The following is a 16,412-nucleotide window of genomic DNA, read 5'->3' on the forward strand; positions in this document are numbered from 1 at the left end:
GTCCTTGTGGAGTTTGCTCATTCTTCCCGTGTCTGTATGTCGCCCCACAACCCAAAGATGTGCAGGGTGGGTGGATTGGCCACGCTAAATTGCCCCTTAATTGGAAAAGAAATGAATTGGGTACATTTTCTTTTTAAAATTTTAACAGATAAACAGATAATTTTAATATGCTGGAAGCTTTCCTAATATAACTTTTCTCTGAAAAGTGGAAACAAAGATACTGGACTGGATTCTCCCAAAATGGGGCTATGTCCCCACGCCGGCGTAAAAACGCTGGCATTATTAAACCAATTCACTCACCTTCAGGGGGCTGGCAGGGATTCTGAGTAATTCACGCAGCTTTAGCTGCTGATACGGGCTCCCGCACTTACGGTTTCAAGTCCATGCATACACACAGTGGCGGCCTCCAGCCTCTCTGAACGCCATGGTGGACTCGGACCGCGGACGCAGCTCGAAATGCAGCCCCCCCCCCCCGATCGGCCGCGTGCCCTTACATCGGACCGGCCCGATCTGTGCCGGCCACCCATAAGACCCACCCCCGGTGCACGACTTCCCCCCCCACCCCCACCAAGGCGGCCGCCGACTGTATCCGCAGCCACCACACAAAGTTTCCGACGGCGATAGGTGGTTAGAGCCACGCCGTCGGGAACATGGCCAGCTGGGAGTGGAGGATCATTGGGCGGGCCTCGAGCAATGGCCCCGCCAGCCGCACAGAGTAATTTGTGAAAACGCTGATTCTCGGGTCCCGGAGAATCGCCGGACTGGTGCCAGGACCGATTTCGGCACGAAAATGGATTCTCCGTCCCCGCACCAAACGCAATTTCGGCGCAGGGCTACGCAGAATCCAGCCGATATTTGGATATTTTCCGCATTATTTTTAATTTCAAACATTCACTTATTTTTGTCCTTTTCAGAGCTGCAGATCCTCTGCACATTTTCTATTTTTACAGCTTTCTCATCTTGAGCAAAATCTATACCTTTGAAAAGGTCATTGAAGATGCGTTACTTTCCACTGTATAGGTTAATGATGTCAGCGTGCATGCCAGTTTGGTACAAGTTAGCAATCATACACAAATTAGCTACAAAATGTTTTTTTGGACATCACACCTTAGTAAGTACATCAAAGCACTGGAGAGGGAGCAGGAGGAATTCACGAGAATGGCACCAGGGATAATTCGGTTACGTGGAGAAATGGTTAGAAGAGGGCTGTTCTCCTTAAACGCAGAGAATTGAGAGAGCACAACATGTAGATGGGAAATAGGTCAGCGCCATGTATAGATCCTCGGGGAGCATCAGCGGTAATGGTATGGGAGCAGGAAGACATTATCAGTCCTTCCATGGTCATTGATTGGACAGGGAAGACAGGAACTCGTGAGAGTGGTTCCACCCAGCCAAAAGTGAGTGGAGAGATGTTGGGGAATGGAGTGGTCAACTATGTCAAAGGCTGCAGAAAGATCAGGAGGATGAGGAGGGTCATTGTCACAATGGATTCCATTTGTGACTTTGACCAGATATTTATACTTTTGATATTATCTAGAAAGAACAATTAATTAGTCTAGCCACTTTTTAGCTTCACAATACAAAACATCAGACCATCTGAAACAGTTCAATAAAAAATGGCAAGACGTTTGGCAACCAAATAACAGAAGAATCAAAGGATAAAAGCAAATTACTGCAGATGCTGGAATCTGAAACAAAAGAGAACATGCTGGAAAATCTCAGCATGTCTAGCGGCATCTGAAGGGAGAAAAAAGAGCTAACATTTCGAGTCCAGGTGACCCTTTGTCAAAGCTGAAGAAGAATCAAACTGATGTGTAGCTGAGATCCTAGTACGTGACCTGCTCTCTCCACACGGAAAAAAACACAGACATTATGAACACATTCTGTGAATAGCATGCAATTCAAATAGAACCAATTATCATGAATATTATGGTACCAATTGTGGTAGATTAAGAACGTATTTATGTGACAAAGTTGTTGGTTATCAATACTCATCAATAGAGTAATATATAATTTTATACACAGTTTTGTAACAGATATTTCAACAACCAAGATTTGTAGGGAAATATTTCGAACCTGAATAAAGACGGTGAAGAATATGACCACAATAGTTGCTGTGATGAACAAATGCTTTCGAGGAAAGACATGAGAAGGAAGGAGAAACACAAGTGAGAAGCAAATAGCCCCACGCAGCCCACCATATGCAATGATGAACTGATCCTTGCGGGTGACCACCAGTTTTCGGAATCTGTTTATGATTTGAGTCAGCACAATAACACCTGAGAGTAAAACAGATATCAGTTAAAAACTGGGAACCATGTATATATATGTCAACTGGTTATATCACTTGTTAGAGGGATAGCTCACTTTGTTGGAAACACATAGAAATTGCTGGCGCAGAATATTATCAAGATGAGATTTGAATATTGCGCCTTCCCAACAAGATTTGCTGAACACATTTTCTGTATAGAGTAACAATCAAAATTGCAGATATTTCTGACCCATATGAAACCAAATTAAACTGACCTTGTTATTCATGTAGATTCTTATGAGAATGCTATAAGACAGCTGAGAGACAGGGCTTGTTGTATAGTGCAGAAATTTGAAAAGAATACAATGACTGGATACTAATGAAATGCAAATGCTGAGATGGAATATGGAGTGACGAGAAGGGACATGGTCAGGAACCCATATTCGGGAGGTGGGGGATGAGGGAAGGTCGCTGTTAGCTAAGATTATGGAAGCGACTAAATAGCCGAGATTGACTGGTATGATCATCTGTTGGAGAGAAAGAGGCTACGTGATGAGATGAGTGATGCGAGATAGGCCTGGCAGAAAGTAGGAGAAGAGGAAGGCCAAAGACCAAATGGAAAGATGTACTGACAAGAAACTTAAACATAACGGAATTAGAAGAATGGGTGACTGACAGGAGAAGAAGGAAAAGGGAGATCTAGCAACATTGTGGTGACCCCAAGTGAAATGGAAAAAGCTGAAAGATGATGATTTACTCAGGTATGGCAAAGCTAGTCACTTCCATAAATGCACTGGAGTATTGAGGGTCATGCTCATATTGCCCAATATCCAACTGTATGATAATGAAAACTGGGGGTAAATAGTGTAACTAAAATGTTCAAATATGGTCAGCAATGGAAATTTGTGACTTTCACACATGCTTATTTAATGGTTTTGATGGCAGACAGGAAACACCACCCGAGATGAGATCACATAGAAATATCGGGCGGAATTTATCAACCACCCCGCCATGTGTTTTTGACGGGAGAGGCAGCCCGCCAGCGGGACCAACCGTTGACAGTACCCCTCATCGCCAGCAAATGTGGGCACCGCGTGGGGCCGGAATTTCCCGCCGGTGTGAACAGCCGGTAAATCCCACCCATAATCTGTTACAAATCAAGATTAAACTGAAAGAGTTGATAAAATACTGAAAAATATGATTACTGTGGTGAATGTATTCATCATAATGCATGCATGATACCATAAGCTGTAACCTATGACCTAGAAGTGGTGATATGAACTGCTTCCTGGTATTGTACTGTAAACCCGGTATGGCTCGGCCTCTGGCTCCGCCCACACCTGGGCCATATATAGACTGGCCTCTTGTTGGCGGCATTCATCTGTACTACTGACTCTGGCTAGGCAAGTTCATGACTAATAAAACCTACTGTTCACTCGCTCTTTCTGCCTCACTGTGAATTGAAGGTATATCAATTACCTATTAACATACGGTTGCATAGTGCACTTTTGAATGTTTATGTAAAACTTACAAGGGGAAGTTTTCCTGGATCTGCATGCAAGTGCAGTAGTGGATGCACAGACATTGGAAAATTGAGCATGCTGGAGTGCATGCCTCCAAAAAAAAGGACCCCATCCAATCTTCCTTGCAATGATTTAAATTAATTAACCAGATTCCTTCACAGATCCACCTAATATTCCAATATTTATTGCAATCAAATATTAGTTTGTTTGTGGGTGAAGCCAGAGAGAACAACCTTATGCAATCAATTTAAAGGCAAACGAACTGTTTCTTACCTAATGCCCGCCAAACCAAGCAGAACAGTAGAGTAAAGCAAACAAATGCCCAGTTCCATTCATGGGCGTCTGTGATTGTTGAGACACCAAGGAAGATGAATATGAGAGTTTCACTGACGCTGCTCCACATCCTCATGAAATACTTAATAGTGGTGCTGGATTTGATTGAAATGTTTTCTTCCACATAGTGCTTCATGCTTATGGAACAGGCTATCAATCTGAAAAGGAAATATTTTATATCAACACATTTTCACATAAAGACACACATGCATCAACTCTGGACACTGCTTCATAGGAAAAACATTTTCTCCTCGGTTTAATGATAGATTTTTCTCAGCCCCAGTGATTCAGAAGATTAAAGAACAATTTTGTGCTGTATTAAACCATGAAAGGATTATATGCTGCTTCCTATTAAGTTAGCTCATCTCAAACTAGGGTGCAGCAAGTGAAATAGGAAAGAAAATTCAATGGACTTCACTCAGCTTTTAAATTCAGTTGACATTTTTAAGGGTTGTGTATCTTCGTCCAAAACAAAAGCAGTCAAAAAAATTCTCTTTTCCAACGAGAATTTTCTTTCATCTGCACCTCTTTTAAAGATGATTTTAAAGATTCCCTTGTGAATGAACAATGCTACAGGCATTGATTAGCCTATATCTTACCCAAGTGGACATTCTTCACGTAAGCCTACACAGCAAGTATCAATTACATGGGACATAAAAACTGAGTCCAGTCATATCATAACATTACTATAGCAACCAATCCCCAAGTATACTGGAATTTAAATCTGCCATACAGAAGATGTTTCCTTATCTGAAAAAAAGTGAAAGTTTTGGGCCGGGATTGCGAGCCTGAGCCGGCTCGGGGAATCGGAGTTGACGCCGAGACAGCCCGCCACGGCAGTCCTACGCCGGTACACGATTCTCCGGCGACCAGAGAATCGGCGCCAACTGTGCACATGCGTGCAGTCGACGTGGCGCCAGTCAGGGATCGTTGAAAGTGATCGCAGCGATTCTCCGCGGTCGAGCAGCCAAGTTCCCGCCGACATGGTTCTAACATGATTCGGACTCGCGGCCGCGGTGACCGTCCTGGTGGGGGGATCTTCACGATGGCCAGGCCTGCGATCGGAGGCCACCGATCAGTAGCCGTGCGTGATCTGAGGGGGGGGGGGAGGCTACCGTCTTCTGCGCAGGCCCGCTGTATGGCTCCGCCATGTTGCACGGTGCCGAGTGATGCAGGGCCATGTACGGCAGCTGGAGCAGCGCAGAACATTCCGGCGCCGTGCTGGCCCCCTGTGGGCAACAGAATTGCTGGGCCAAGAGGCCCATTGACGCTGGCGTGAAACACTTCGGTGTTTACGCCGGCGTCAACACTTACCGCGTTTTCAGAGAATACCGACCATGGTCCCTGGTTGTTGCCTCCTTTTAAAGTACAGGCTCGCAGATCATCGCGCAAAGCTCTCTGCTGGCCCCCATACTGGACTACGTGTTGGACCCTCGATAGCCGAGGGTCGTCTGAGTCTATTCTTTTACACGAGCCCACTGTGACTGAAAAGGAATCCATGAAGTGGAGGGCCGCTACTACTTCTGCGGTGGAGGTGGGAGCTGGCAGTCTTGTGGAGAGAGGCAGGCGGCTCCATGCATCGGCATAGGATCCATGTGCCCGGGCTGTGTTCCAGCATGTATTCTTATACTGCTGGAGCAATGAGCATTGCTAGACCCTGGCAGATGCAATCGGGGGAATCACTCAATCCTCCTTGAATAGTCCAAGCAAAGGTTTGTGGTCCGTACAGACCATAAGTGTGAGGCCATAGACATCCTGAGGAATTTCCAGACACCAAATACATCCGCCAGGCCCTCCTTCTCAATTTAGGTATAGTTCCGCTCAGCACCAGCCGGTGTGCGCGACGCGAAAGCTATCAGTCGCTCTGACCAATGGGCATCCAGTGTGCAAGAACGGCTCCTACGCCATAGGGGGAAATATCGCACGTCAGTAGAAGCGGCTTTGCCAGTGTGCTAACTGCTTCTCAGAAGACAACTACCTTTTTACCTCTTGGAATTCTTTCTGATGCGGGGGGTTCCATTCCCACTGGTACCCTTTTTTTAATAAGTTGAGGAGCGGACTAAGCAGGTGGCCAAGTTGGAGATGGTTTTTCCATTGTAGTTTATGAGTCCCAATAAGGAAAGGAGTTCACTTGGGTCTTTAGGGTTTGGAGCCTGTCTGATAGCCCGCACCTTGTCTTCCACTGGGTGAAGCCCTTTCTGTCGACACAGTATCACAGATAGGTGACCTAGGGGGTGTTAAAAGCACATTTCCGTCTGTGGAAATAGACATCGGTCTGTTCATAACGCCAGAGGACTTTGGCCACATTCTCCAAATGTTCCTATTCCGAGAGCCCAGTGATAGTACATTGCCCAGGTATATGGGACCCCTGGATAGGCCCCGCAGGACTTTTTCCATCACTGGAAAATCGCACAGGCTGGTGAACCCTGAAAAGGCAGCCGGGTGTATTCACACATACTCTGGGTGGTTACTGTCACGTATCTCCGAGAGTCTGGATCGAAGACATGCTGGAGTGGCTCATGTTGAGCTTCGTGAATGTGGTGCCACCACTGAGTTTTGCGGACAGGTCTTTAATTGGGATTGGGCAAAGGTCCGGTCAAGATCCGGTTCACTTGTCAATTTGTAGTCCTTGCGCAGACATATTGACTGATCAGGTTTTAGCACCGCGACCACTGGCACAGCCTAATTGGCGAAATGGTAGGGCCGGATGATGCCCAAGTGTTCCAGACGATCCAGCTGTGACCTTGGGCTGCAGCACCTATGGCATTGGCCAGGCCCAGAAATAACAAGGCTGCGCATCCTCATCTGTACTGATCCTGGCCATCGCCCTGATGGGGCCTTCTGTGACAATGTCTGGAAATTTTGCCAACACTCCTTCCGGGCTGTGGCGGTACATGCGACAGATGCGTTGCAAATCCAATTTTAGGTGGCATAGCAAATCGTGGCCCAGTAAGCTTGGTCGTCCTCCGCGAACTGCCACAAACGCAAACATGCTGACTGGTCCCCATATGCCATGGTCATTGTGATTGGTGTTGGCAATCGAGGATCCGTGTCTCGAAGGTCCAAGGTCTGGAAACCGGACTTGTTAATGTCGAACGTCCGGTGGCTGATCACTGAGACCGCTGATCCACAATCGAGCTGCATGTGAATGGGGTGTCCGTTCACTTTTAATGCAATTTGGATGAGCATGGGCAGTGCGGTGGCGCAGTGGTTAACATTGCTGCCTCATGGTGTCGAAGTCCCAGGTTTGATCCTGGCTCCAGGTCACTGTCTGTGTGGAGTTTGCACCTTCTCCCTGTGTTTGTATGGATTTCCCCCCGCAACCCAAAGATGTGCAGGGTAGGTGGATTGGCCACACAAAATTGCCCCTTAATTGAAAAAAATGAATTGGGTACTGTAAATTTCTAAACAAAATTTTTTTTTTAAAGTTAGATGAGCACAACCCTGTGGGCCGTAACGCAGTGTAATTGCTGGTACTCTTCCTCCTGGTCCTCCAGATAGAGTTCCCAGCCTCTAGGGGTGGTGACACCTAGGGTTCCTGTGGAGAATGGGGCTACCCCGGGCTTCTCTGGCTTCCCGGCCCTCTTCAGGGTCCCCAGCCCATGGCCGCCATCATAGAGTTCTGCTTCGGATGAATCCTCCCGGTCACAACGGCCTTTGTCCTGTGGTTGTTCTCGCTTCGCGGCACCTCGCGTTGTCTATGTCCGAGGACAGTCAGTCGGCAGTCACTCTGGTGATTGAAGTTCAGGACTGCCAATCCGTGCAACTCTTGGACCCCATGCTCAGTGCTCTCGAGGGATAAGCCGATGTCCACCGCCATCTGGAGGGTCAAGTCAGCCTCCATAAGGAGTCGTCTCCGGGTATCGGGTCTCGGAATCCTGCAAGGATTCAGACAGTGCAGCCCTGAAATCACGTGCAGTGGCGAGCATTCTCAAACATGCTAAAAGGTCTCCTTGGGCCTGTAAGGCCTTGTGAAAATGGAACCAGTGTACGATTATCAGTAATTTCGGTGGTGGTATCCTTGAGGCTTGAGCCTGATCCTCTGGGGGCCATATTCGGGGTATTGGATCGGCCGGGGTTGGAAGCGGGATCGAAGGCAGATGTTTTAGCCTCGCTGATCGCCCAAAGGCAGATCCTGTTGGGGTGGAGGTCAGTTTCTCCACCCTGTGCCCTGGTGTGGCGGGGGATCTGTTGGGAGTTTTTAACATTCGAGAAAATGAAGTTTGAGTTGAGGGGAAGGATGGAAGGGTTCTACATTTTCAAGAATTGGATGGCATCGAACATTGGGGGGGGTGTTTGGGGGGGGGGGGGGGTGGTGGTGGTTGGAGTGTATATGTTGTTGGTGACTATGTATGGGTTGTTTGGAGGGAGGAATTGTTGGTTTTGAATTTAGAGCACCAAATTATTTCTTTTCCAATTAAGGGGCAATTTAGCATAGCCAATCCACCTATCCTGCACATCTTTGGGTTGTGGGGGCGAAACCCATGCAGACATGCGGAGAATGTGCAAACTCCATATGGACAGTGAACCAGAGCCGGGATTGAACCTGGGATCTCAGTGCCGTGAGGCAGCAATGCTAACCACTGTGCCGCCCTGTGAACGACAGGATTATTACAGTGGACACAAAACCCGCCCCAAATACTGGGGGAGTTCATACTCAGCTGAGTGAGGGAGAAATCGAATGGAGCACAGTCCTTGGCCCCCAAAGGGGTTACAATATTATCTTTCAGATTTAAATATCAAGAACTTTTCTTGAAATGGCGACATAACAAAAGAAGCATAACACAAGATCCATATTTAATCTGACAGAACTCATTAGGCTGGACACAGCTAGAACACTGGGTGCGATTCTCCGGAAGATTTCTAAGTGTGTGGGAACTGCTGCAAGCTTCCACGCACTCGGCCCGGCAAGGCCAGCAAAGCTATTCAAAGTTAATTGGTTTACTTAACGTCGCAAATGTCAGCCGAATCGCAAGGCCTGTGCATGCCACCCCACCCCCCTCTCCCCCGTTAATCAGGTCGAGCAGCACTTAAACAGCACTTGCACAACCAAACTCATTTAGCTCGCAGCCATGGCGCCGAGGTGACCGGCCACAAGGTTTGGAGACGCAGACATGGGGAGGCTCCTAGATGCAGTTGAGGCCAGAAGGGATGTCTTGTTCCCCCGAGGGTCTCGGAGGGTGAGCCACAGGACAGCCAGTGCTGCCTGGCATGAAGTCGCAGCAGCCGTCAGCTCAGGCAGCCTGATTAGGAGGACTGGCCTCTAGTGCCGCAAGAAGGTTACGACATATACCCCGGGCAGCACAGGCAAGTTGACACCACCGTCACCCACCTCCACTGAAACCTTCATACCCTCCAATGCGATCAGCTCCTCCAGCTGCTCCTTTAACCCTCCCTTTACCCCCCTTCACCCCAACCCTGCATCACCCCAACCCTCCCTTCTGTCATGGGAGTGTCCCTCTAAGAAAGGTTTTTTGTCTGATCACATGGCTTCAGTGATGTAATTTGTGGGGGTGGAGCTGGGCTGTGGCTCTGTGAGGTTTTACTTTCGCTTTGAGTTTTGGACTGGTTTGAACTGCACAGGTTGAAAGAAGTGTCTCTCTATCTTCATTTTAAAAGAGGTTTCCAGACTGCTTGGTAACATACAAGAGATAATTGCTTTCTAAAGGAATTCAAATCTGCTGTTTGCAAAGGGGAACAGAGTATGAATAGCAATCTTATACCTATAAGAATGCCATGTGCTGGAACATATCTTTGAAAAGGGGTTTCTAGTTTTACTTGAATTTTGTTATTGAATTGGAACAGTTAAAGAGGAATTCATTGAGGGTTATACATAGATTCCAGTAGCTGTGTGGAGTCTCTGTGTTTGTAATTGATAAAAGTTCTTGCTGTGTCTGTTTATACAAATGTTAACTAAATTCTTGGAATAAAGCTTGTCGTTTTGATTAAAAGTGCCCAAGAAATCTGTTGAATAATACCTGAAGGCAGGTTCTTGTGCTCATCCCAGCCAATTCAACAAACAGTTGTAGGTCAGATGAACTCCATGGTATAATTTGGAGTTTTCTAAACCTTGGCCCATAACACTTCACACATCCCCCTTCCCACCAATGTGAACCGCATGTGTGGTTAACAATGCCCTCTCTGTGTGTCCTCAGGAGAAGCTCTCCCACAATCAACCGGAGAGGGACCAGATTGGCGGAGGAATGCCAGACATAAGAATCCTCACTATCTTTGAGGAAGGGGCCTTGGAGGTTATGGGGGGGTCGTCGAGAACAGAGTGGTCACAAATGCAGAGGTCATTGCAAGCCACAGAGGTGAGGATCCACCGGGCCCCACCCAGATGGACTGTCAGTCAATTAGTTGTTATTGCCATGGGGCTGGTTTAGCACACTGGGGATGGTTTAGCTCACTGAGCTAAATCGCTGGCTTTTAAAGCAGACCCAGGCAGGCCAGCAGCACGGTTCAATTCCTGTATCAGCCTCCCCGAACAGGTGCCGGAATGTGGCGACTAGGGGCTTTTCACAGTAACTTCATTGAAGCCTATTCGCGACAATAAGCGATTTTCATTTAATTTCATTTCTTTTCAGACTGACCCATCCCTCCCACTGACCACGTATTCATGTCCCTCCAGATCTTCCAGCCAATGGCGCTGGCCCATTCGGGGTGTTCCCATCCCCTCCCATCTCCCATGAGACCACCTCGGTGGAGAGCTCCGAGGATACCACAGTCGATGTGTCACAGCTGTCATCTCCTTCACCCACCAGTGCAGATACATGCATCTCGGTGGGCAGGGTTAGTGGACAGGCTTCTGGGGCACAATCTGTTAAGCACCACTGATGCACATCAAGTGGAGGCAGGAACCCCCAGGTGAGACAGCAGTCGGAAGTCTCCTGGATCCCAGGATCAGCTGGGGTCCCAGTCAGATGCTAAGATCTGGAACAGGTTTACCCAGAGCTGATGGAGACGTTAGGAAGTGGACGGGACATCAAGAGAGGGATGTCAGCGAAATGCCCAGCAGGTCCATAGCCGATTGGAGGAATCCAAGAGTCTACGGGTGCAGGAGACAGCGCCGGCAATGCGTGGCACCGAGGCCAACACTGCCAGGGTGGCTACCACAGTGAAGAGCCTGGTGCCGACGTCGGCAGCATGAATGAAGGTGTCCAAAGCATCGCGCCGTCGGTGACCGTGATGGCTGAGAGCCTTGGCAGAATGTCTGACTCACTGGGGGCATGACCCAGTAACAGGCTGACCTTGATGAGGTGCTGAGGATCAGGTCCTGCTCTCAGATGGGCATGGCCGAGACACTGTGGAGCTTGTCCCGTCGCTTTGCCAAGTCACTGCAGTGCATGTCCCAGTCACTGAGGAGCATTGCCAAGGGTGTTGACACCATGGTGCAGATATTGGTGAGCCGCCAGGGCTGGCAGAGTGAGAGGACGCAGGGGCTGCCGGAGCTCGAACCAGCTGTCCCACCATCTCGAGATGAACCGTAGGACCCTATGGGCACTGGCCAGGAGGAGGAGGCACTGGGTGCCAACCCAGACCCATCCTATGGACTAGCAAAGGTGGCCACCAGCTTCACCGTGTTCCACCGCTCTGATGAAACCATATATCGCAGCCACAGCCCAGAACAGGGTGGCACAGACTGTGCATGTGCCATTGACAAGTGCACTGTGGTCCTCCGGCCCCTGAGGACACCCGTCAAAGGCACCAAATGCCACGGGATCTGGTAAGCAACTGGTTGCCTCCACATCTGATAGCATCTAAACATAGCAGTAGAGCAAGGAAGGCCAAGAACATCAAAGGATAGGGGGGGGGGTAAGGAGTGAAGTTCATGTTGGGGGGCATTGTGGGGGCGTTTGCGGATGGGCGGCGGGGGGGGGGGGGGGGGGGGGGGCAGTACATCGGGATAGTGGGACAGTGGTGTTCACTTGTAGAAGGAATATTTAAAATACCTTCACCACAACCAGTATGACACCATGATGCGGCTGACCACTAATCCCATGCCCCATCCCGCAAGACATGGCCACTCCCGCACCCCCCCCCCCCCCCCCCCCCCCCCCACCAGATACCCTTGCCCACCAACACCCAGCAGCAGACTCGTGCCCGGGCCTGGGGCCCAGCCGCTGGGTAATAGAAGGTTAGCCGCTGCACCTGTGATGCTGCCTCCTGCAGTGTTCAAGCAGTGTTGATGCATCAAGGTATGATTGGGATGCTCGGTCATGAGCCCCAAATGCTACATGGCCAACCCATCCAAGGAGATCCACTTAGAATTATAGAATTTACAGTGCCGAAGGAGGCCATTAGGCCCATTGAGTCTGCACCCAGCCCTACTTAAGCCCACTACTCCACCCTGTTCCCATAACCCAGTTACCGCACCTAACCTTTTTGGACACTAAGGGGCAATTTAGCATGGCCAATCCACCTAACCTGCACATCTTTGGACTGTGGGAGGAAACCGGAGCACCCAGAGGAAACCCACACAGACACGGGGAGAAAGTGTAAATGTCACGCAGTCACCCGAGACTGGAATTGAACCTGGGACCCTGGTGCTGTGGGCCGCACGGTACCACAAGTGGGCCGTACAGTAGCACAAGTGGATAGCACTGTGGCTTCACAACGCCAGGGTCCCAGGTTCGATTCCCCGCTGGGTCACTGTCTGTGCGGAGTCTGCATGTTCTCCCCGTGTCTGCATGGGATTCCTCCGGGTGCTCCGGTTTCCTCCCACAGTCCAAAGATGAGCAGGCTAGGTGGAATGGCCATCATAAATTGCCCTTCATGTCCAAAATGGTTAGGAGGGGTTATTGGGTTCCGGGGATTGGGTGGAAGTGTGGGCTTAAGTGGGTTGGTGCAGACTCGATGGGCCAAATGGTCTCCTTCTGCACTGTATGTATGTTCTATGTTCTATGTGAGGTAGCAGTGCTAACCACCATGCTCAAGCGAGAGAGCAATGAGGCCGGTGAATCATGCCCAATGTGTGCAGAGGTATGATCGACACAAAAGGAATTTCAATGCACTAGACAGCTGGAGGAAAGGTTGCGAAGCAGGTCCCCACCAGGAGCACAGTAGGTAGAACTGAACTTGGGACGTGTGAAGTGCTCACTTAACCACGATTGCCAATTTCCTATTAGCAATAACTTTCAGCTGCACGGCCAGAGGTCTCCATGGTCAGTGGGAGTTATGGGTGGTCGGTGGGCCAGACAGGCAGAGGCTAGGGTTGTCCCTAGTACGGGAACACATGGTCCAAGGGTTGGCATGGCGATCCTGCGCATGTCTGCCCCTCTCCACCCACGCCACTGCCCCACAGGGGACACACCCCCAGCCCCGATGCCCCTAGCGTCCCATGACGGCCCACTCCCAACTGGGGCTGCACTCCCCGGTTGTCCCCAGCCCCTGCCCAGTGCCCCCGGGTTCATTTCCTGTGCTCGAAGATGGCTGCGCACCTCCCCGGCTCCCCGCAGTAGCCCATCCACCACATTCACAAAAGGAGTGCGAATCTGCACCAGCAAGACCACTTGCTGGGGAGGCTGCTGAATCACGGGAGGCCGCTGGATATGGGGTTGCTCCCGTAAATTGTATAGAAATAGGGCTTAAGTGGTGATAATTGGTTTCTCACCACGCTACGTCGGGATCCCGATTTCACCTATAGGAGGGCTGGTTGCATAGCAAATGGTTTTGTGCCCGGCACGGTTCTCGTTATCCACCTCTCCCACTATTCACCGGCTTCGTTTCGCTCGAGTGAGAGTGCAATGAGGCCAGAGAATCGCGCCCAATGTGTGCAGCGGGAGGATTGACACAATAGGAACCTCGATGCACTCGACAGCTGTAGGAAAATGTGTGCTGTAGGTCTCCACCAGGAGGTAGGTAGGACTGAACTGGGAACAATTTCTGTTTCTTCAGCACCCACAAGCACAGAAAGAATAGGTAGCACAAGAAAATCTGTTGACCAGGCATGAGAAAACATAGGTGCATGCGTCAAAAATGCTTTATGAAACAATGGTCCCTGCACCGCTGGCAAAATGTCATTGGGCCAGACTTGGATAATATAAACTTGAATTTGACTTAGCAAGACACAGAAATTCCCACTGAGCGTTTGGAAGTTTTGGATGTGGTTTGCTAATACCTAGAAGTTTTTTTAAATTTTAGAGCACCCAATTCTTTTTTTTTCCAATTAAGGGCAATGTAGCGTGGCCAATCCACCTACCCTGCACACCTTTGGGTTGTGGAGGCAAAATCCACGCAAAGACGGGGAGAATGTGCAAACTCCATATGGACATTGACCCCGAGCCGGGATCGAACCTGGGACCTCGGTGCCGTGAGGCTGCAGTGCTAAGCACTGTGCCACCATGCTGCCCTTAGAAGTTTTTTTCTAAGAGTTTAATTCTTATTTTTTCTTATATTTATAAATTTAGAATACCCAATTGTCTGTTTTCCAATGAAGGGTCGGTTTTCGTGTGGCCAATCCACCTAACCTGCATATCTTTGGGTTGTGGGGGTGAAGCCCATGCAGACATGGGGAGAATGTGCAAACTCCACATGGACAGTGAACCAAGGCAGGATCGAACCCAGGTCCTCAGCGCCCTTAATTGGAAAAAGAGAATTGGGTACTCTCAATTTATCAGAAAAAAAACCTCAAAAAGGCTTACAATTTTCAAAAAGTCGTACCTAAAACTAAAATACCAACCAGATGAATGAAATGAAAAATGAAAATCACTTATTGTCACGAGTAGGCTTCAATGAAGTTACTGTGAAAAGCCCCTAGTTGCCACATTCCGGCACCTGTTCGGGGAGGCTGGTACGGGAATTGAATCGTGCTGCTGGCCTGCCTGGGTCAGCTTTAAAAGCCAGCGATTTAACCCAGTGTGCTAAACCAGCCCCAGGTGAAGCTACCATCACAGGCCCATGTGTTCTGAACACTGAAAGCACCATGAGCAGAGCCAAATGATTTCACAACCAATTGATCATATCAAAGATCTACAATCCAGCCGCATCTAGTTATGAACTGTGACAGACAATTAAACACTTACCATGATTTTTATACACCAGTCCAAGTGTGGGACTTGAACTTGACTTGAATCAGAAAAGAAGAGGATTACCAACGGAGTGTTGGTTGATGGAACCGTGCTTATGTTGTGTTACTGGACTAATACTTGGGGTTGACTCCCCTATAAAGTGGCTTAGCAAGCCAACCAGTTGTTTCAAAATTCTACAGGATAGTCAAAGAAGAATAAAAACAGACAGACCACATGACATCATCCCAGGAACCAGAAACAACATCCTGCCCAATCTTCCTCATGAACATCTAGAGTTAAATCAAGCAATAGCCTGAAATAGTCATGCTCTGAGAATCACATCTTACAACCAATGCCCCTTGATGCAAATACCATCCCTGGGTGTGTGTGTGCCCCCCCCCCACCCCCACCCCAAACCAGGGCAAATCAACCAGGATGGGGACACAGTGATATACAGCAGGAAGTCCTCAAAATTGATTCCCCATCCCATGAAGTCTAATACCATAGCTGATTGAGAATGGTGAAGGAAGATTTAGCAACTAATAGGATGAGGAGGCACCATGAGTGCTCCCATCCTCCATGATCACAGAGCACAGCACCTCCAATGCTAACGACACGGATGAAGTGTTTGCCAAGTGAATGATCCATCTCAGCATCATGAGGACCTGAACACTGATGTCAGTCTTTAGCATGTTCCTTTCAGTCCATGTGACATGAAGAAACAGTTGAGCAGAATGAATCCAACAAAGGTCACCCTTGACCAGAAATTTAATGAGACTGGTCACATAAATACTGTGGCTATAAAAACAGGCCAGATGTTGGGTTTTCTGTCGCAAGGGTTCCACCAATAATGTGATAAAGTAAAGATAGTGATGGAATACTCTCCAATTGCCAGGACGAGTACAGTTCCAACACATGAAGCTAAACACCATGCAGAACAAGGCAGTCTTCTTGATCAGCACTCCATCCACCACCCAATTTAAAAACATTCATTCGCTCCACCACTGGGGCACCATGGCTGCAGCTTACACCATTTACATGTCGTACTGCAGCAACTGAACCAAGGTTTCGTCAACATATCTTCCAAACATACAAGGGCAACAGGTGCGTGGAAATATCACCAACTACAGGTTTCCATCCAAGTCATCCTTGGAGTGCCTTTGCTGTATGAATTGTAATGGTTCAACATGGCAGCTCATCATCACCTTCTCCAGCTCCTGGGCATTAAATGCTGACTTTGCTAGCAACCTCCACACGAAAAAAATGCAGAATTCGCGGGGAGGCTGATTTCCAATA

General features: G+C 48.8%; 1 protein-coding gene across 1 annotated transcript in view; it reads right to left on the reverse strand.

Annotated features, from left to right (window-relative positions):
* slc9a2 (solute carrier family 9 member 2) overlaps positions 1–16,412 on the reverse strand; it is a 94,425-nt gene that overhangs the window by 26,608 nt on the left and 51,405 nt on the right. Inside the window, exons 4-5 of the mRNA XM_038818720.1 lie at positions 4,048–4,265; positions 2,077–2,279 (exon numbers count right to left, since the gene is read on the reverse strand). Coding sequence (XP_038674648.1) covers positions 2,077–2,279; positions 4,048–4,265 — 421 coding nt within the window. The remainder of the gene's footprint in view (positions 1–2,076; positions 2,280–4,047; positions 4,266–16,412) is intronic.

Source organism: Scyliorhinus canicula, chromosome 14, assembly GCF_902713615.1.
Source record: "Scyliorhinus canicula chromosome 14, sScyCan1.1, whole genome shotgun sequence".
Taxonomy (NCBI): domain Eukaryota; kingdom Metazoa; phylum Chordata; class Chondrichthyes; order Carcharhiniformes; family Scyliorhinidae; genus Scyliorhinus; species Scyliorhinus canicula.